Source organism: Apostichopus japonicus, chromosome 16, assembly GCF_037975245.1.
Source record: "Apostichopus japonicus isolate 1M-3 chromosome 16, ASM3797524v1, whole genome shotgun sequence".
Classification (NCBI taxonomy): Eukaryota; Metazoa; Echinodermata; class Holothuroidea; order Aspidochirotida; family Stichopodidae; genus Apostichopus; species Apostichopus japonicus.
Window position 1 is genome coordinate 19,914,594 of NC_092576.1, and position 21,732 is coordinate 19,936,325.

At 33.7% G+C, this 21,732-nt stretch overlaps 2 protein-coding genes across 2 annotated transcripts in view; both read right to left on the minus strand.

Moving 5' to 3' along the window:
• The window catches only part of LOC139982064 (uncharacterized), a 31,363-nt gene extending 14,763 nt beyond the window's left edge, over window positions 1–16,600 (minus strand). Inside the window, exons 1-10 of the mRNA XM_071994576.1 lie at window positions 16,356–16,600; window positions 15,499–15,604; window positions 12,002–12,322; window positions 10,874–11,140; window positions 8,186–8,320; window positions 6,851–7,000; window positions 3,422–3,559; window positions 2,058–2,213; window positions 1,378–1,521; window positions 84–377 (exon numbers count right to left, since the gene is read on the minus strand). Coding sequence (XP_071850677.1) covers window positions 84–377; window positions 1,378–1,521; window positions 2,058–2,213; window positions 3,422–3,559; window positions 6,851–7,000; window positions 8,186–8,320; window positions 10,874–11,140; window positions 12,002–12,322; window positions 15,499–15,586 — 1,693 coding nt within the window. The 5' untranslated portion in view covers window positions 15,587–15,604; window positions 16,356–16,600. The remainder of the gene's footprint in view (window positions 1–83; window positions 378–1,377; window positions 1,522–2,057; window positions 2,214–3,421; window positions 3,560–6,850; window positions 7,001–8,185; window positions 8,321–10,873; window positions 11,141–12,001; window positions 12,323–15,498; window positions 15,605–16,355) is intronic.
• A 626-nt stretch (window positions 16,601–17,226) lies between these two features.
• LOC139983632 (receptor-type tyrosine-protein phosphatase alpha-like) lies at window positions 17,227–21,525 on the minus strand. Its single transcript, XM_071997307.1, has 5 exons — window positions 21,510–21,525; window positions 21,090–21,218; window positions 20,805–20,932; window positions 20,301–20,436; window positions 17,227–18,400 (listed from the first exon to the last, which is right to left on the minus strand). Exons 2-5 carry the CDS (start codon window positions 21,168–21,170, stop codon window positions 18,326–18,328), a joined length of 420 nt encoding a protein of 139 aa, XP_071853408.1. The 5' UTR covers window positions 21,171–21,218; window positions 21,510–21,525; the 3' UTR covers window positions 17,227–18,325.
• Window positions 21,526–21,732: the final 207 nt, after the last annotated feature.

Sequence of the window (21,732 nt, forward strand, 5' to 3'; positions counted from 1 at the left end):
GACGTTGTCGTCTTCCTGCTCAATGAAGAGACCACGGTTGACACCTTGAGTGCTAATGTAACCTATGCAATTATGCTACTCACCAAATACATCTATAGTTATGTTATATACTGCATATCTGTTGTCATCTTTCCTCAGCTGACAGTAAAGTGTCTGTCCATCTGTGACATTATCTACTAGGAATGGAGCGGTTCTTGTTGTTGCAGTACTACTCAACTGTTCTGAAGAAATGCCATCATCATCTAAATGCTCATGATGTCTTGACAGAACAAAATCTAATTGATTAATTTCTGAAGGACTTGGACCCTTAGCTGCTGTGCAAGTCACAGGAGCTGTTACTCCGGGATTTTTACGGATATAGGAGGCATCTATTAGACCTTAAATGAGGAAAGAATGAGAAACACTCATAGCAGTCTTTATAAAACATCAGATTATACTCTGCTAGGACCACAACATTTTACCAGTATTTTCATTGCAATGCACAGAAAATACTTTGCTGAAAATGGACTGACATTAAAAATATAATATGTTGATTACACAGAAATGAAAATGATATAATATTGTGATGGGAATGTACTGCCATTGTGAAGTGCAATTTTTTGAGCATCATATACCGAATTTATCAAATGAAATAATGATTATATAGAAAGAATAATTGAAAACAAACCTTAAGCATATTGCAACCCCACCCCCGCCACTCTCCTCAATTTTCAAGGAGTACACCTATAATAATATATGCAGAGACAAACGATTTGTGTGCTTGACTCAACCCTGGATTGCCATAAACTTAATGATATAAAGCAGTATGAAAAGCAATGATATAAAACATTACAAACCGTAAATTGACCCAAATTCCATTTGTAGTATCACTCGCATGCAAAGTTAGTTGCTTAATAATGCACATAAAAACACAGGAAAAAATGTAAACATCAATGCATGTTCCTTTAATTCAAACTCTCTATGTTACTGGTAACAGTAATTTATCATATATCCATTTGTGTAGGCAGTATCAAAGATACAAACTGATCTACATCTAACAAAACTAGAGTTATTTAATTAAATCAGCTAATTCAAAATAATTTATAGGTTCAAGTGATAAAATGATATAAGAAGGAAACATTGCGCACATTTCCTACTTTCAATGAAACAGTCTGTGTTTCGTTGTTATTTATAGCGGGTAAGAAAATTTATCATAACAATAATCACGCTCAACTAAGAGCTGTAGTAGACACATACTCCCCACATCACATATAGCAATGAATCATGTTTATGTGTAATTTTTTCTTCATGACTATCAACTTTTTCAAGCTTTCTTTAAATATCATTTCATATCAACGAGATACCATCCTGATGCAACCATGACAGAATGTTTCTTACCTGTCTGACATAAGTTGGGCGAAAATAGTTCCACCCATTCAGGATTGCAACCTCCAAAGCAGCTTCCTGTTACTTTGTTACAGTAACTTTCTGAACAATGACAGTCGTCTACACAGTCGTCTCCAAAGTGTGGCCCTAGGCATTCTGTAAATCAAAATGTTACACATTCATTCACTTTACTGTAAGCTATTGTAATATTTTTTATATGAAGGCTAGATGTATTAACAATGATAATGTACTCAATTGCTAACTGATTAGGATTTATTCCCACCTTCTTTTCTCAAGTTAATATAAATTTATCGCCAGGTAAACACGTTTAATTACAATTAAACGAAACAGCTAGCATTCTGATTACTTTGATATTTTTAGAGTGGCAGTTCAGCTCTGACAAAGCCTCATTTTGCTGCACAATTTAACCCTGCAGTTTGAAGGAGACTATTGTAAACTGCATGGAAATTGATTTTTGATTACTGTGCTACTTCACGAGAAATAAACACATGTCCATTCTTACACAATTCTTCTTAAATATTATATAACACACTCTCGTTGTGGCGATGATTTTTTCAAGAATTTGTAACTTCTACAAATATTGAGAGAAGTGCAATTAATTTGAGAACATGTTGAATTTCCATCTGAACTTTAGTTATTCACACAATTTCCAATCAAGACTCAAGCCGTACCTTCACAATTCACTTGTCCCATGTGAACTTTATAGCGTGGAGCACAACTCTGGTTTGGACATTCTCCCGTTATCTTATCACATGCAACATTCCCCATGCAGTGACATTTATCAGTGCAGGTAGATCCATAATAGTCAGTAGTACAAACATCAGGAACTACAGGAATAATAACATATCTTTCAAAATGCATTAGAAGTTAGAACAATTGTTTTTCTGTTACAGTTAGTGATGTAAATTCTCATGGCGAAAAAACAATTTTTACAACATGCATCTCTATTTAAACCTTCATATGTATATAGGTAATACATACTGTATATACAAATAATCATTTCCTTTAGAGCTCATTTATGTTATATGTACTTTGGCTCTTGTGTAAACTTGCAAGGCAATGCGGTTTTGTTTACATTAATATTATTTTTTATCTTTCTTCATCTTCCTCATCATATTCTGCTTCATTTTTTGTCCTTCAATTTTGGTGCTCTCTCACAAGCGATTAGATTGCAACCTTCAGACACATACTGATGGAACAAAAAACTACCATGACAACAGCCTTATATGTTCCATCATGTGTAGTATCGTTAAATTATGTTAATTAAAACATCAGGAGACCTTGAGATAAAAGTCAATGAACCGCCTTGCCCCTTCCTACCCCTCCTCCCTCACCGGATGATCTAACTAATAGATAGTGAAACAATCATGTATCTTTCCTATGAGAAAAATGGTCAAAAATTATAAAACCTCCAGAATTGGCTGCATTCCTTTTGCGTTACGTAAATTGTACAAAAGGGGTAACATTTTTGTTATAAAATGTAAAGATGACAGTGGAAAACTTTCAAGAACAATATATTAAGTATCCATCCAACCTGACCTGTCTCAATTGCCGTTCTAAAAACAATTTTTAATGTGATGCAGTTTTAGCAATATGAAATATCCAAGTCCAAAGTAAAAAGAAAATCTGACAGTGGCAACAAAAGAAGTCTAAATATTTGATTTTGGTCACTACTTGTTTACTTTCACCACACTGGGAGTACGGAAGAGCTTTAATCATTAGGGTTTTAACAATATACAGTACTTTTCATAATGCACAGGATTTAAGATGTATTATCAGTTACATACTCCCTGCACATTCTATACAAACTAAGTCTCCTGTATATTATCACACCAAACAGAGCTCGGTAGGAAGCTGTTCTATGAGATCATGCAACAAATCCTCATTGAACAAAGGATTTACTTGTTTTGCTATGTAAATGAAGCTGCAACTTACCGCAGTGGAGTAGGTCTGAGATCAGAGCAAGTCATTTTCTACTACTGATGTTTCAGATGTCATGTTGGATCAATATCCATCAAGTAACACTACTACTAACCCTGACAATTAGTCCCTGACCATCCACTACTACAACCTGGTGGTGATCCTGTACACACTCCTGTATATCTGTCACACTGCCCTGACTGACAGTGACAGGTCTGTAGGCAGCTGGCTCCATAGGTTCCTGAATCACATGCTGATGGCAAAGTAAACAACTTGCTTAGTTAATTTAAGTTGAAACTGATTGGAATTTGTTAACTCTATTAACTACTTTCATGTCACAGTTCTAAGAACTTTTACTAACAATTTCCTTAGCAAAGAAAACCACTCACTCTCATCCTTCCAACATTTATACTATTTATTCCCCGTGTGAGATATTGTAGCACACAAAGTATCTGCCTAGCCTAGCCTGGCGTAGCCTGTATTGAAGAAGGCAAATGTTAGGTAGATGTTACAGCCTACGCTAAAGTCCAACTGCTTTTTCATTTTAATTATGACCTAACTCCCTGTTTGCGTTAGTTAATAGTTAATTAACTATTGTGATAACATAAACGGGTCATAGCCAAAACCTCCGAATGTGCGAGGAACAGAATGTGACACACGTCTGAACCAGTGCTGGCTGAACAGACACAAACAAGGTACATAAGTTGATTCAATAAAATGATGAATGTACAACAAAATGAAGATCAAAAGATGTAGAAAAGATGTAGCATGCTGCAATAGCAATAGAAACTTATTGGCTTGATGGACGGAGTGCACAAAATTGCGTTTAATATACGTCATTTCTATTACTTATTACAAATTCAATCCCACTTCTCAAATTGATTAAGTGGTGTTGAAAAAATGTCATTGATAACTTCAGATATTATGCGCCTTTGCAAAAGAAGGAATCATGAGCGATCAAATGCGAGGAAAAAAGGTGTTATCCATGTCATTAGAGATGAACATAAAGCCACTAAATTCTTGAACCTTTGTATGTTAACTTCAAATAGAAATCGCTCAACCTTTCAGGATTACAGCCTATGAGGTGAAGAGAAGAGGCGGCGGTGGGTAGTGATAGGTGAGTTACCTCTTAAATACATTCATATTCATCATTTACTAACCCTCAATCTGTTCCTTAAAAAGTCCCATCTCACCAATTGGAATATCAAACATGTTACAGCTCAGTTAACATGATTGCATGAAATCAATCAATGACAAAACAAAGTACCTAGTACCTCTACAATTTTTGTGAAATTCGGAACTTATTGAGAAACAGCTTAATGAAAGTTATCTCCAACAATGCAAGCGGCTACCTTAGTAGGCTATACAGATATTGATTGTAATATTGTAGAGTACTTTGTAAAAAAGGAAAAATCCTTTTGACAAAACAAGAAGGGAGTACAGTAAAAGGATAATACAATATGTTGCATTTCGGTCTATTTACAGCTACATTAAATATGAAATCCAAAATTCTCAAAATTTTGAAAACTGCTTATCTGGAGTAACGTTAAAAAGTTTATATTTTTGAGAAAGTATAAAATCTCTTCTTTTTTTTCATTTAAACTGCATGGCCACATGGTTACCCATTAACATAAGAAATATGAAATGTGACATGTTCAATTTGGTATTAATAATCCAACCATTTGTGCATATCATTCCTCTGGAAAAGGTTGTACAAAGTCTTCCTTAACTCTGAATATTTGGCAATTTGAAGTAAATGTGAATAATTATGATCTCTCAAATTCAGAGAAACAAATCACACAAACAGATTTATGTAACACATTTAAGGCAAATGGGAGTTTTGAGCCAATCATCAGATGGTCATATGTAAGAAACCGCATATAGTACGGCGCTAAATTTTGGGTGATGTTATTACAGGTTAGAATGTCATCATTCTGATCGAGGTTTATCCAAATAAGAGAGGAACTGCTGGGAACGGTTGCAGATAGGTCACAAGGTTCACACCAAACTTTGCACCGTGGGAAAATTCAATATACAGATTTTTTACCTAAAATACACCTTATGGAGATCGAGTTGCATCTTTTTTATTATGCGTACATAAGAAACAGGCCTGGATCTTCCTTTGGTCAACGTTTTATATCTCAGTTCTCCCCATAGGGCCCGTGTTTTGACCTACTAATGGAGGAACAAATGTTCATCATTAGTGAATTTATTAAGCCCTAGTTTATCTTGGAAATATCTCTATTGCCAGAAAATACCCAGTTGCTGATTTGAGGTACAGTCTTACCAAGTGTCTCAAAAATTTGCAAAATTTCTTGAAGTTAAAATTTGACTTTCAGATGAGTTCATCTTCAAAACTGAGATAGTTGTTGCTGGTTTGACATCATATTCTAAATGTTTGGCGAAGAAAAAACCAACAACATAGTTCTTTGTTACTAATTGCAGTGGAAAGTATCGTAGTGTCCACAATAGGGAAGAAACACAATGATAACATTTTCAGTGATATATTTGCAACAGATTGTGGAGGGCTGTACCATCTGGACAACTTTAGTTAACACAGAGCTAAATACTTATGTGACTAGCTTATATGCATGATGGAACCATTTGGTGTAGTTTCAGCAGAAGTCTGGGTTGGTGACCTGACACTCCCTTGCTAAAATGAAGCATGAACCTGCTGTTTGAAATTCCATCCCTAGTACCAAAATTCCATCCCTCGCACTGAAATTCCATCCTTGGCAGAAAATGTAGCCACCGCATTTTTTTTTTGCTTAATGTAAGTGTTTATGGTACAATCTGTTGTTATTTTAGGGATTTTCACATATACAACATAATTTTTTTCCATCTGAAGTCTAATCTTTTGTGTCTATAAACGCACGGGAAGGAATGTTTACTTAATTTCTTTAAGGTTTTTCCAATTTTTATTACACATTTTCGGAACTGTCATTGCATTCTTAAGTAATGCTATAAAGAATGAACATCAACATAAAAATGAGCATGATCAGTTTATCTAATCTAAATTTAAATCATGTAAATTTGAATTCTGTCCCTTGCATACAAACAGTTTTAGTTGTGGCATCATGCATTGAACTGTGCAGTAGTAATCCTGAAATGTAATCTTGATTGGATATGTCCTAGAGAATTCCAGCCTATATTTGTGTGGTTTTACATTTAGCCGAATGAGTAGTAGGGTTCGAAATATTTATTCCGTGAACAAATTCATTCAAAAGAAGATCATCTTTGTTAAACTTCACTTACTGAACAACATGAATAGATAGCAAGGATTATGTAGAATTATCCAATTAATTTCATTACCAACTCAACACCCCGCACCCCTAACCAACCCACACCACCACTCTTTACTTGGATTATGTCAATTTCAAAAATTCGGATTTCGACGCTGACTCCGGCAAGCCAGTATCCGACCAATATTTATGTTCCATAACTGAAACATCCTTTAATTATACTATAAAGTAGGAATGATAAATTCTTTATAAAAAAATGATGGAATAAGAACAGATGTTAAAATATTAAAGTAAAGCTCTACCAGTAAGACAGTCCAACCCCTTCCATCCTGTGTTACAGCTACAGCCATATGGATGGGCCAGGCAGAAGAGGTATTTACTGCAACTGCCAGCACTGTCACTGCCAGAACATCTCTCCTCACATATGTATCCATATCTGTTACCTCCACAACCTAACAGTAAAATTTAAATTAATTACAATGCCGCCCTAGTAACGTTAGGAGCATCAAAAATTCAGTGCTGCTCCCAAAACGGCATGCAACTTCATGAGTTACCAATTAGCACAGAAGCTGCATATTTTTAATCAGGTGTAGAACATTTCCTTGCTTAAAAGCATAAGAACAAAAACAGCAAGCGCAACGATTTATAAGTATTTGATGTATCAACTGTATTCAACAATGTCATATACTGAGGCTAGTGCAATTGACCTCGTTGTCATGAACAAGTTAGGAAATTATTTAAAATAACAACATAGGGTGCAAACACCATTTCATGTATTTCACAGACAATAGCCATATATCATGATCCTGACAACCCTTATATGCAGCCTAATCACAAATGTGTTGACTATAAATGACCAAATCCAATTGATATTCGTTGCAAATAACAGTCCAATGCTGATTTTCCTGACACTTATCTCAGAACAATCAACAGGCCGCTGTAAGTGTTTATGTTGAGATTTTGCAATTGTGAGATAAATTTGCCAATGTATTGATCTTGAAATAATACACATGTAGGATTTGCATAAACCATTCGTGATACTCTAGGTAAATTAATACTAGCTGAAAGTATCCTTCAGTTATCAAACCTACAAGTATATAATCTGGATTATCTAGGGGGGGGGTGCAAATCACTAGATGAAACACAAACAGCATGCAGTGGCTCACAAGGCTAATATTGCTCAATTAAAATTTTTAAGGGAAGTTTCTCAAATCACAAAATAATTTTTCAAAGGCATACACTTTTTTTCAATTAAATCAATTAAATTCAATTTTTCAATTACTGAACACACTACACTGGTGTTCAAATAAGGCCTAAAAATCACCGTTTCAGAACTGCTTTTAATCTGCAGGTATGGTATGTATCGGTTTTAAATTACCAACATCACACCTTTACATGCAAGATACAAGGTCTAAAGCTTTCATACAGTAGACTTGAGCCATTGCTTGGTTCCCTTTAGCAAATCATTTTTTGTTCAATGTAATACGAAGTGGATTGCCAGTGAGCTTTGATGAATGTTATTTACATTTACAATTCGAAAGTCACATTATGCAGAATCCCTCTCTGTCATGAAGATATACAGATATATTTCATAAAAAAATATAAATTTCTCAGTAAAACATGTAGAACATTGTTACCTTCTTTACAATTTGTTCCTTTGAACCCAGGGGCACAAATGCATTTTCCACTTGTCTCGTCACAAATGCCTTCGTTATAGCAGTTATCACATATACCATCACACGCATCTGGGCCCCATCGATTAGCTGGACAAGCTGGTGTTATGAAAAGATCGTATAAAGATGTAAATTATGAGTATGAAGCTGAAATAATAGTAAGTTATATGTTACTATAGTAAAAAGAGCTGTACCTTTATTCAATAACTTCATAGAACTGCATTTTATATTGTGGATCACAACTTACAACCATGATCTATTTCCCTATACGTTAATGCAACAGCGTCTTAGATCCAGACTATCTCTGATCTAGTCTCAACTTTCCTGATTGATACAGGTGTGGTCGCTTACAAACGAAAGTAATTGATAAGGTAGTCATTTAGAGAAGCACAATTCAAAATACAGGCGCTTATCAAATTTTTTTTTTTGTAACGGTTGCCCTTCACATTTTTATCATATCCTCTTTTTAAAGGAGGAATAAACCCTGTAATTTTTCAGTAACCGCATATTAGAGGTTAATATTCTAGGCTAATATTCTTACACCCTCTGTAAAATAACTTGTCAAAACTACCCTTTCCCGATTTTTTTAGGAATTAACTAATTATTATCATGAAGTCAATGGAAAACGTCGTTAAGTTATTCCTGCCGGGTAAAAATTTTTCACAGAAAAAAAAAGAACGTACAAAATGCACAAACGCACCAGGCTTGCCACTCAGTCGCAGAACTGTCCCTAGTGTTAGCAGAACTAGAATCATAGTGACTGCCAGTGTCGGCAATAGATGTGATCTGTTTAGCTAGCTCTAAGGCTCGTTGTTTCAGTTCCTCCACTGTTCATTAAGGTTCGATTTGATAGCAGTCAAGTCCAAATGCATCCATGTTCTCTTTTTTTCAAACCTTCCTAAGCCCGGAAAGTGTTATGGAAGAAAACTATGACTAGATATTGCCTTAGTTACCATGAAGTGTTAGGAAGTGTTAGGCTCAGAAGGGTTTAATGTGTTGATATGCGATATGCGATATGTGGCTTGCTTACTTCACGAAATAAGCGTGAACTGTCGAAGTTCAAAAGGGTGACAATCGAATGTTAAGGTTAAAAGATATGTTTTCAAGAATTCGTGTGGCTCGAAAAGAGCATATTGCAAAACGGTATTCTCTAAGCAGAAAAGGCAAGGTTGTATTTCTCCTTTAGGTAATGCACAAGTTTCTCAAGCATGCTGTCCCTGCTCTCATACTAGTTTTGAAATTTAAAAAAAAAAGAGATAATTGCTTCTTGTTAGCTTGTGATGGTTATTCAACACAAAACAAATATATTGAGGACAGGACATTGATCTAGAAATGATATAGATGTATATTCATAAAGAAATGTAACCAATTCCAATTAGTCTGTATGAAATTAGAATTAATTTCTGTAATTGCAACTTTCAACTGTCACATCTTTCTAGAATGTACCAAGTTACCTTTGGCAAAGGATGCTCGTTAAAACATTATTCAAAATCGGACGTAAAGTAATCCATCTCAGACAACAACAATTCTTCATAATATTTCAAATTAGTGAATTCAGTGTTTAAATTAAAACAAAATCTATATATTTTCTCAGATGAATTATGTAAAATTAAATTAGCCTGCCTATAGAAATAAAGTCCTCAATTTCACTCGAGCATTAATATTATGTTAATTAATAGCATAAACTACCCAAGTACTGCCATAGGGATTCATCCTTGAGCGCACCTCAAAATTTTCAGAATTTTAACTTTTGGGAAATTTAGTACATCTCGTAAAACACAAAGTTTCAGAGGTTTGACGTTTTGGCAAGATGGTAGCAAGTGTGTAAAATTCTCATTTTCAGTCGTTTATGGTTTGGTAGTGAGTGTAATTAGTTGTCAATATGCATGTATATTCTTCGCTTCCTTAAAATAGTGATGAAGTGAGGATAAACACTGTGAGTAACATTCCAAATCTATCACATTTCAAGGATATAACAATACACAACATTCAATGTTATATAAGGTAAGTATAGCTCGGAAGAACTTCCATGATCTGTATAATGGGGGAAAGGGAGGATTTATCTGGTAAAAATAGTTTACACTTAAATGAACCATCAATCATCTAGGCACAAGACATTGAGTTGGGATATTCAAATGACCGTATATAAAATATCTTAGATCACAGACAAAAGATATAGTTACGATGTCATGAACCACTTTAGCACTTTATAACTATGAATGTCTTTGAAAAAAATATTCTTATTAAAGAGTGTGAAGACTCGCGCAAAGAGAAACATCTAATTCCGGTAATCTGACCTAGTTTCGAATGAGGTGTAACAGAAGTGTTAGACACCAACATCGATCCCAGAAAATACACACACAGCTTACTACCGTCGGTAATTAGACACTAGTGTACAGTCAGTACATACGGCTGCGGTCAATACCCACAGCACAGTGTACAACGATACAGCGATGGACATCTCAGGTCCAGCTAAAGATAAAAAGGTATCATGTTTCATTACTGTCTGCAATCTGTAGCGACAAGAAATAAACGTCACTTGCAAGCAACAGAAAGATAACTTTTTCAGACGGCCGCACGCGGTTTGGGGCGAGTCTTCAATGCCTTTAAGTAGCAATACGCAGTTCATATCTGGAATACGCAATTACAAACCTCTTACTATCAACAGTTTTAGACCTTGTTTTGCTCCAATCCTCTCATCGTTGATATGACACTCATAGACACCAGCATCATCTACCTCAACTGGTCCACTGATTACCCAAGTATCGTCTCCATTAACAACATGGTTCCTTACATTATCCTTCAACCATCTGAAGTCTGCAACATTCTTCCACCCGGTGCTCTGCATACCAATGCTTACACCTGTATCGCCAGCATTGACAGTTACTGAGACCAACCCATCACTGGGTACAATATCAGCTGAAATTAAGGATGTTGTAACAAACCATGATTTATATTGGCTAGTGTAAAATCTATATTGTATTAAATACTAGATCAAACATTTAACAAACTGTTGACGAGGATATCATTTAGAATAAGTTTAATAATCAACACTTATCATATTACATTTCATTATTAATGACTCAATAAAATTAAATCTACAGTAAAAATATTCTGTAAAACTTCACAAGAACTTTTAATATTATGATACAAAATGAGCTGGATATATATGCTTGCATTTGTCTCACCTGGATATTAACAAGCTGGCTCCACAAAGGGATCTAATGTCAAGCATGGAATCTTATTAAAAGGTCTAACATAATGCTGATGTCATAGTAATGCAAATGTGTTAGTAGGAGCATGAAGCTTTTAAAATTTTATTTGGTTTTGTCAAGCAAACGTCGTATTCGGACATACCGAAGTTGACATTTACACATTAATTATCCTCAGTAACATTACTGCATTGCAATTAAAGACATGTTGTAGGGACAGTGCCACAATCGTCCAGATTTTAATTAACAATACCAATGCCTGCCCTTAATTAGACTATGTTAATACAATATTATTTTTATGTTATTGCTTCAAATACTTTTGCCTCCCAGCTTGAACATTGTTCACCATTCAATGTTCTTGTCAGGAAATACATTTGTAAATATGCATATGCAATATAACGTGACACTTGTAAAATTATAATCTAACATTATGTAACCTATTCTAAACACGCTTCTCCAGATATCTTGTCCAAATATAATTATCATCCCACTTGTGATAATACAATATTAGTATTATCTTATTATATTATGTATGACAGGCATATAATTACAGCTGTGAGTAACTCACCATCTGATCTCATAAATATCCCTGAGATCGATGTGTTGATCCTTCCATCTAACGCAGCTTCACATCCAAACACCCCAAAGGAATCATCATTTCCATTGTCCAATGTTACCCTCCAATGCTTATAAGTAGCACCATCATTCCAGACTGGAGCTGGTGGATCTATATTTTCATTAGCATCATCCCTTGTCCAAACTGTCCTGAAAGACTCTACTTGGGCAGTCGCTGCAATATCATTGGGTTCGCTAAGGTGACACTGATAGTGTGTGTTACTATGTTCAGACTCAAAGGGCTTAATACCCATGAAAGTCATCTTTACTGGTTCTATTGAGAGATAACATGTAAACTGTTATTGAAAGGAAATAATGCATTAAGCTTCTTGAAAACAAACAGATCTAGGCGCTCTTTTTTACAGTATATCAACCTCTAATACATTGATAAAAGTGCATTACAACAGACGATCAAATGTACTAGAATATTTCTCAGCTTTGTTGGAAATTATTGAATATAACCGAGAAATATGTCAGGGACACAGAGAGAAAGACCTATATCAGGAAATATAATGGCTTCAACAAAGCTTTGAACCTTTAACAGTAACTCTGCATACAAGAGAGTTTAAAATGTTAAACATTGCTCACATCAATTTATCTGCGAGGTCCAGATTGTAATAGTGAGACATACATATCAATCAAGTTCATTCATGCTGTGCTTTAGACGTTTGTGTATTCCAAGGATTTCAGACTTGTAATAATCTCAAATGACATTTGACCTTCCAAGAAGCAAAAGTATTCTGTTTCTCACTAATGTAGACCTAAATATCAAATAATCTCAAAGTAAATCAATAGCTTCCAGCCTTTTTCAATTTTACAAGGTTTTACAGAGTTGAATCTCTGTTGACATCAAATGATCTTTGATATTCTATAGAGCTCAACAAGTTCCTTGTACTCACTAAGGTGGATCCACTAACTAAGTATAAGACTCATTTAAACTTGAACTTTGCAGTTATTTGGTTAAAAAGGTGTTCGTACTTTGACCTATGTTTACCTCAAACGGTACTGTGATGGTCTTTGAAAGCACAAATTAGACCTTTGCCATTCACTTCCACCTCTGTACTCTGCACTAAGGTTGATCTACATGCCATTTTTGAAGTTCGATTTTGAAGCTTCGATCACTCTTTCATTTGATGTATTTTAAAGGTTTTCAGACTACGACCTCTGTTGACCACAAATTAACTTCGACCCGTACCAATTTCAATAAAGTTCTTGCACCCACTAAGATGTATCTACATACCATGTAAATTCATTGCATCTTAATTTTTAATGCATTTAAAACGTTTACATTTTTTCAGAATGTGACTCTACCAATTCAATGCAATAGGTATTTTGCACAAACCATGGGAGATCGATACACATCCCGGGTATGAGGTTAATCTATCATGTACTATTTGAGTTATGGTGTTTATAATCTAAGGGTCTCACATCATGAGCCTATAAACACATACAAACACATTCACATGTCATCACATACGTCATCACCATCTCACAGATCATTTTGACTCTGCCAAGGAATCCGAAGCATACAAACCAGTTCTGAAGTTATCACTAAAAAATAGTGTTCACACTGCAGAGTAACTTGATGTACGCAGTATTCATTGAGCTAACATTAAATTAAAAAGCGTACTCTCTTTTTGCAAACATGTAACTAACATAAGTAGACTGACGCAGGATGGGCATTTTTTGTTTTTATTAATACAAAGAACAGCTATCCTAGTTTAGATTATATCAGATTTTTGTCTTTGAAACGATTTGGTATTTTTAATCAAATATTCTTCACGATAACATGTAAACATTAAATATTAATAATTATGTTAGATAGCAAAATTATGTTTGTTTGGTTTTTTTTTGTCATAATGTCATGATTCCATGGGAACCAAACGCCAAAAAATACTGCTGATTAAAATACACACACACATATATATATAAATATATAAACATGCATATGTATGTATATATATATATATATATATATATATATATATATATATATATATATATATATATATATAAATATATATATATATATATATATATATATATATATATATATATATATATATATATATATATAAATATATATATATATATATATATATATTTATATATATATATATATATATATATATATATATATATATATATATATATATATATATATATATATATATATATATATATATATATATATATATATATATATATATATATATATATATATATATATATATATATATATATATATATATATATATATATATATAGTAAGTACCTTAAGTCATCATTTAATACCATTTCTTCCCTTCTATTCCTAAGTAAAGGAAGTTAGTACAATTTTTTAGTTTCAGCAGACATAGAAAAGGCAAAATAGATTGAATAAATTGCGACATTGTTTTTCTGTCTTATCTGTCCAAAAGGGAAGATCAAAAGAATTTGAGCACTTTCGGTTCCAGTTAATACAATGCTGCACATTGTTTCAGCAGCATATCGTGCACAGAGGTATCAAAGCTTCATCTGATTTGTTTCAAATTCCCAATATGATTTTAACCTTTGATTTAGCATAAACTTACTTCCTCCTACCCAAGTGTGAGACACAGCCCGTTATATCAAGTTAATGGTGCATCCATTGCATGCTAAATTTTAAGGATATTTAAACACCATTCATCAAAGTTCTCCCACTAAGCATACATATGAGAGTACCGTACTTGTTAAATGTATATAATAAGAAAAAAAAGTTTCATGATAACACCTATAAATTGTTCAAAGTCCAGAAATAATTATCAAGGTGCACACTTTACAATGCAAGATAGTTTAAAGGTGAATGATTCATGTAAATATATAGTTCAAACAGTACTGTAAGCTATCTTTCCAATGAAGATATAAAGACTGTGAAACAGGATGTTAAATTTCCCGGTTATCGATTAATGTACACTTCACCGTTATTATATGGTGTCAGGGATTGAATTTCTGTAAAACATAGCAACACAAAGTTACTGATGAGAGTTACACTTTTTCTTTCCAGTATAAATTACATTCATGAGATCATATAGAGCTACCAGAGAAGAAGGAAACGAAAAGGGTAAATCGAAAAAAAAAACATTTCAAATTGCAAACAAACAAAAAAACACTTAAGAGAAGGTTCTAGCCCTAGGTTTTCTTAAACAATAAAAGGTGAATTGAGTTGTAAGTTATATAGCTCACATACTGTTACATGATTTTTGCATACAAAAAACATGTGCATTACCCAACCTAGAAAACATAGCTTATTGAAAATCTTGAAAGGATTCAAATAGTCTACAGTATGTAAAAGTTTGATACTGCAAAGGTAGAAGATTTATTGCTTTCACTATTAAGTACATTTCGTATCACAGGTATAGGCATAGAATCGCTAATAACTTTATAACAAATTAAAATCGTCGGCTCTGGTGAAAGCAACAATAATATTACCGTTTTGTCCATAACTTTGGAGTGTTTGCCACAGCAGTAAGGTAGTCACAGCAATAATCTGTACTTTGTAAGTCATCTTTTTCTTCATACAATAAATTTGCTAAACCTGAGAGGTAAAATTAAAATGAAGAGATTATTTATTATAGACCATCATATACCTAATTCAAACTATTTTGTGTACATGTGATTTCTATAGATGTTATCTACATTAAACAGAACATTGCGGATGAATTGTGTTAACTGCTTGACATTATTCATATCGTTATATCAGGATATCTCTTAAATTTCATATTTGGCTCTACGAATTCAAAAACAGAGAGTGAACATCACAGAATTATCCAAAACGATTATTTCAAAGCAAAACGCAATTGACACTTGAATAAACAACATTTAAAATGAAAAGCTTTAAGGTTTAAGGTTCACTATTGAATCAGTTTCTTATGGCGGACATGAAATGACATCACTGTGAGAACAATTATTTATTGACATGTGAGGTGTATTGATATAAATATTTACATTTCATTTATTAGTATTAGAGCTGTAATGCTAGAAGTCAAATTTGAAACTATAGTACTTACAAGAAGGTTAACTTTAGGGTTATGTATGGACCTTAACCTTGTTAAAAATTGTTTCATCTCAAAACTCAAATCTGGATGAGTGTGCATATATGAGCATACTATACATACTGTATCCAAAATTCTCATGAAAGGAATATGAGTGTTTCACATGTGAACATTCATAAACAGCGCCGAACAACTAATATCAAGCAATTCGGCCAACACTGTCCAGGCCTATCCAAAGTTTGACAATCACCTCCGGCCGGTAACTGAACCAGACACAATAGGCAGATTACTTACCTCTGCAAGAAACCAGTCACTATCATATAAAAAATCTTTCAAAAAGCTCTCAGTGCAACGGGTATGCACGCCAATGGCCTTCTGCTCTCTTTTCCCCGGCACGTCTTTGTGTAAATTTTACAACAAGTTAGTGCATTTTATTTGCAAAGTGTGTTTATGTTGTGTCCAGGCGTATCAGCAGTGTACGGTAGAGTAGAAAGGACACCACATTACTGACAACACACATTGTAAGTCGAGATACAAAATTACCGCTTTATCGAGATATACTGACGGTACAACATGGTTAATATCTTAAAACGGCTTCCATAAAAGTGGAAGGACAAGTTCACCCCCCCCGCCCCTGTGCCCCTAGTTCCCCAGCCCCTGTTTGCTAACTGCTTTAGTGTTGTTTTAACTACTATGCTACCGGGAATTTCTTTTGAAGAAGGCCTAGCTAAGTTCATTAGCTTTGGCGTGTCAGGTATTTTTTATCATTAGATAAGGATGCTCAGTTTGCCTTATTTCCAAATGTGACCTATCGTAGACCATGGAGCGGCTCTCATCATTGACAGAACCATATTTGATCTAACTAGATGCACTACTGAGATAATCCAATTAGTTTCATGCAAAGAACAGCTGAAACTGTGTCCCCAATTTGAGCCGTGTTGTATTCAAGCGTGTGTTGATTCACATCCCTTTATATTTCATTTGGACGATACTCTTTCCATAAAAAAGTAATTTTCAGAATTTGTTGCTTCTATGTACAGTGTTCAATAACTGCTTAAATTACCGGTGACAGTGAATAAGACAAATGATTACTTTTGTCGTATGTTGCAGTAATTATTCATGGATTTATGTTGCTATTAGCAATGTTATATATCATATCAAAATAACTGTCGTAAAAGTAGGTGAGCCTGACGTTTCGATCCTAGCAGGATATTCTACATAGGCTGAATAATAATGAGCAGAAACTACAAGGGACAAAATTATTTATATATCATCCCTGGCTTCCCTAGTGTATAACAATTAACACACGAGTAAATTTCTAAATTATTTGGAGCAATAACAAGTTGAGCGATGTAATATTGTATTAAACCACAAATTTATATAGTTTTATATCATCACATAAATACACCGTCCTTGATTATTTCATATTGATACATCACGCTATTATATATATACAACCAGTTGAGGCATGTGAAATAACCTTGGTACACAATGTCGATCAAAGAAAGTAAAGTGTTGTATGAAGTTTATCATACCTCCTTAGCTTCTTGTTGATCATTATATTATATATTCTTGTTTCAAATAATGTAATTACATTCGAATGTAGGTATAATGTAATATCATTGTCGAAAGGTTCGTGAATATTTAATGAAATCACACAATATTAATACAGAAAACCGAATGAATTTAGTTAGATATTTCAGATATAAAATGAATAGATAAACTAAATGAAAAGATATTAAAATGCATTAAATGTCCTGCGATATAATAAAATGTGATATTGGAACTTAGCTGGCACACAGCAGATCTACCTAAAGACATAGTTGGCTGTTAAGGTGAGAGTGACGTTTGAAATATTTTAACTGTATTTACTTTGTAAATAAAGATAAATTGAAAGAAGCTGCCAAGAGAAGTATTACCGTATATCCTGTATTTAGTTTATGAAGCTATATGGCCGTTAAGTTCCTTTGCAACAATAACAGCATATGAAATTGTCATGTAAAATGCCATCAATGAATGCAGCAACCATTTTTTTAGACAATCTTCAGTATTACAAAAACATATAACTAATGCAATGTACAGGCATATTTAAGATTAATATCGATAATGTTATAAAACGATGAGTAGAAAATGGTATACTGATCATAAAACCAAGTAAAACCAAGTTCTGATTGTTACTGAAGTGTTTCTCGGAGACCTAGGCTTTTAATAATTGGCTAGTAATAATAAAGACGATGTTATGAGGGTTCCTGATCAGCTAAATATTACACAATCACGTCATAGTCCTGCATTTCTGTTAGGTAGCAGTTGAGAAGTTGATGACACATCATGTAATCCTCCTGAAAAAAAATAAAGGATGAAATACCAGGTGTCTTATTAAAATGAAACGTTTGAAATGCTAAACAAAATAAGAACAACTGGGAAAACTACATAATAACGACTATACAATTTCGAGGGTGTCACCATCAATGACCGATTCTGTAATACAGTGATCCCGGAAACTGTTGATTTAATGGGGGAAGAAGAAATTACGAACTTTGCATTGACGCAAATCAGTTTCTGCTTGCACTATTAAAAGTTAGGCAGGACGTTTTAAAAATAATACTTTCTCAACTGCATTTGGCTAATGGGTTTACCCAACGTTTTGTTAATTCATATAATTACATTTAACCAACAACCATAAACTAGTTGGGGAACATGTAACTATATATATATTCCCATGTATATGTATATGGGGTTTGTTGGGAAACCTTTGCCAATATTTGGTAAAGGCCAAAGATGAAATTACCAGAAATACCAAACTGGAAGATTTGTGTAAAAAGTATGGAAAATTTAGAGGATTGATTAAAAGTAACTGAGAAAAACCTGTCAGCACAAGAAAAATAAGGATATAATTACGTGATAGTGTAATGCCACAACAACAGTGAACATTATTTGTATGCATTTGTATTGGAGCCTTCACATGTTGGCTGTCAGGTAATTTTAATTTATTTTTCCAAGCACATTTTTAGTGGAATGTATGCATTACAATTACTGGTAGCTTTAATAATATTGTAATACCAGCTGTTGTATTTATCAATATTACTTGTTAACTTTACCTCTTCTGATGTATAATGCTTTAGTTACATTTAATGTAAAGACAACTATACACTTATGGTCCACATAATTATCTGAAATTATGTGGACCATATGTATTCTCATAATTATGAGAAACTGATTTTTTTTTTGTATTACATTAGCTTCTATTTACATCATTGTTTGAAATAACTTTCAGCACAAAGTCCACACTAAGTCCTGAAGAACGAAGTCGGAGCCAATTAGTACCAGTAAGCGCCAAAACTTGGAATAAGTAAAGTGGATATTCTCAAGAAATTGCAAAGTCAATATACAAAGAATATGAGGATTTCTAAAAATAAAATTGAACAATTCCCTCAACATAAATCAATATAACTTTTAATATTATATTTAACCAACTATAACATAAACAGAATTCTTGTCATACAAAAAACTGAAGTTAATGTGATGTACCACAGTGCGATGGTGTATGTCTATGCCAGAGAGAAAACAAATTTTAAAGGTGAATATATTGGAAACTAGACTAGCTGTAAAATAAAAAATACACTCAAATGTTTCTTTTCTAAGATATATTCAAATTAAGGTATGAGTAAACCATCCTTTAAGTATACCTGCATGGCAGTAGCTAGTATGGGCTTTTAACCTAACCAATGTTGTTATCTTAAAGTAACGTCCTTATCTTGGTTATTAGCATTCGCCTTCTAGCACCTCAACTGGTGCCTGGGTTTAATGTGGGCTCGGTATGTCCCGGCTTCCTTTGCCCAACTTAAATAGTGCAGATAGCATTTGTTTAACCATATTGGTCAATACATTAAAAAAAAACTGTTTTTTTTTAAATAAGGATACCTAACTATGTAGACTGTGAACTGGTCATTTCTGTCCAAATGTATCTCTGGAAATTTCTTACTTTTCAATATGTTCAGCCCGTATGTGTCTTGTGTAAATATGAATAGAAAGACTACTGAAGGATAAAATAAGATATAACACTACAATGCCATGCGTTTCTTGTTTGTTTTGTTTTTCGCAAAATTCCTTTTTTTTAACAGCGTGGGTCGAGGCGGGAGTTTACAAGGTGATGATAGTTTGCTATAATTTTATACAAAAGTACCAACAAAGCCACTTACTTTATTATCATAATATTGTTGTATTCATTCTACGACATACCTTAGTGATAATCGCATTGGGGTTGCACACTTTAATATTTTTAACAGTGTCAAACACTTGTATCGTTTGTCTCTTCTTCATCCTGTTGATCTCAGACCAGACAGTCACATAAATTCCACTTCTGGATGCGCCATTTCTACAAACAAAATCCCCCAAAAACAAATTAGATACTATCAATGAGAACAGTAGTTGATACTGGAAAAATTGAAGATGTAACAATATTATATGACAGTTGATCTGAGACAAATTTTACTGACGTGATATTGCCTAGTAGAACAATACAGCAATATATCAGGTAAAACAACTACTTTGTGTAGCTAGGATCATCAACTTAGAGAAAGCTGAGACAGTCGTACTGCTTGCATTGGGTAAACACTGATGCAAACAGTTTTGCTGTTTTACTTTGTCATTTAATTTTACAATTATTATCTATTTTGTTATATCTGTTCTCTCCGGTAGCAATTATGGTGTGATTTCAACTTCAATATCGGATTAAGAACTTACATGCAATGAATTATTGTTGCACCACGACTTCCAAATCCTGTAGCTGCGATGAAATTTATAAGGGGTGTAAGGCTATCACCACTCTTTGGCCAGTTGTTTAGAATAAAGCGATTAACCTTGATAGATTCCTGAAAGCAAAACGAAAAAGCATGGAACATAATCGCTCTTCACAAGGTTTCCCTTCGACTTGAAGTTAGTGTTGAATGCCTTATTACCATGTAAAATAAAATTATTAATGATAAAGTAAGTAAATACAAACAATTAATAAGCATATTAGGGTCTTACCCGATACGATCGGTGGGCAACCTGACACTGATGGATTGTATATAGCTGTTTTTTCTCAATGAAGCACGTGGATATTGTCATTGTTCCGATCTCGATGTCGTTTACATCTGGCCAATATTTTATAGTATCCTGTGTTGTGACACAATTAAAAACATACTGTTGACAGATTTCAACAAACAGATGTGCCACGCAGATCAGAATCCTTCATTTATTGATATCAGTATGACCACAGCAATTATGACATATTTTACTTGGGTTCGAAAGTAAAGGTAAACTTACGAAAGAATTGTTCCAATGTTAGTAACGTAATGAAACAAAACAACCAGAAGAGACTAGTTATACCAGTTCTCTGCGCTAATTCGAAGCAAGGAATATTAAAACTTATAAGAATAGAGGATGTAGCCTATTTTAATGAATTACATGATTTCCTGAGTCTGACTCAACTCTGATTCAACATAATAATAGTCTGACATTGATAGTCAAACACGAGTCGCCAAAAGTCTTCAACAGTATTCGGCAAAGGTGCCTGTGTCATAATCAAAGTTTGATTCAATCCAGGAATCTGTAGACAAAGAAATACACACAAAAATATCTTTAACAATATAATAATAGCGCTTTGATTATTCCAGTTAGCTACTCAAAG

Bases quoted from the DNA above. Each gene is read 5' to 3' on its own strand.
- LOC139983632 (XM_071997307.1), bottom strand. From the start codon at position 21,170: ATGACAATATCCACGTGCTTCATTGAGAAAAAACAGCTATATACAATC. The intron at 20,933-21,089 runs GTAAGACCCTAA...TTTTGCTTTCAG, and splicing joins TTGCCCACCGATCGTATCGG to GAATCTATCAAGGTTAATCG. The intron at 20,437-20,804 runs GTAAGTTCTTAA...TTTTGTTTGTAG, and splicing joins GCAACAATAATTCATTGCAT to AAATGGCGCATCCAGAAGTG.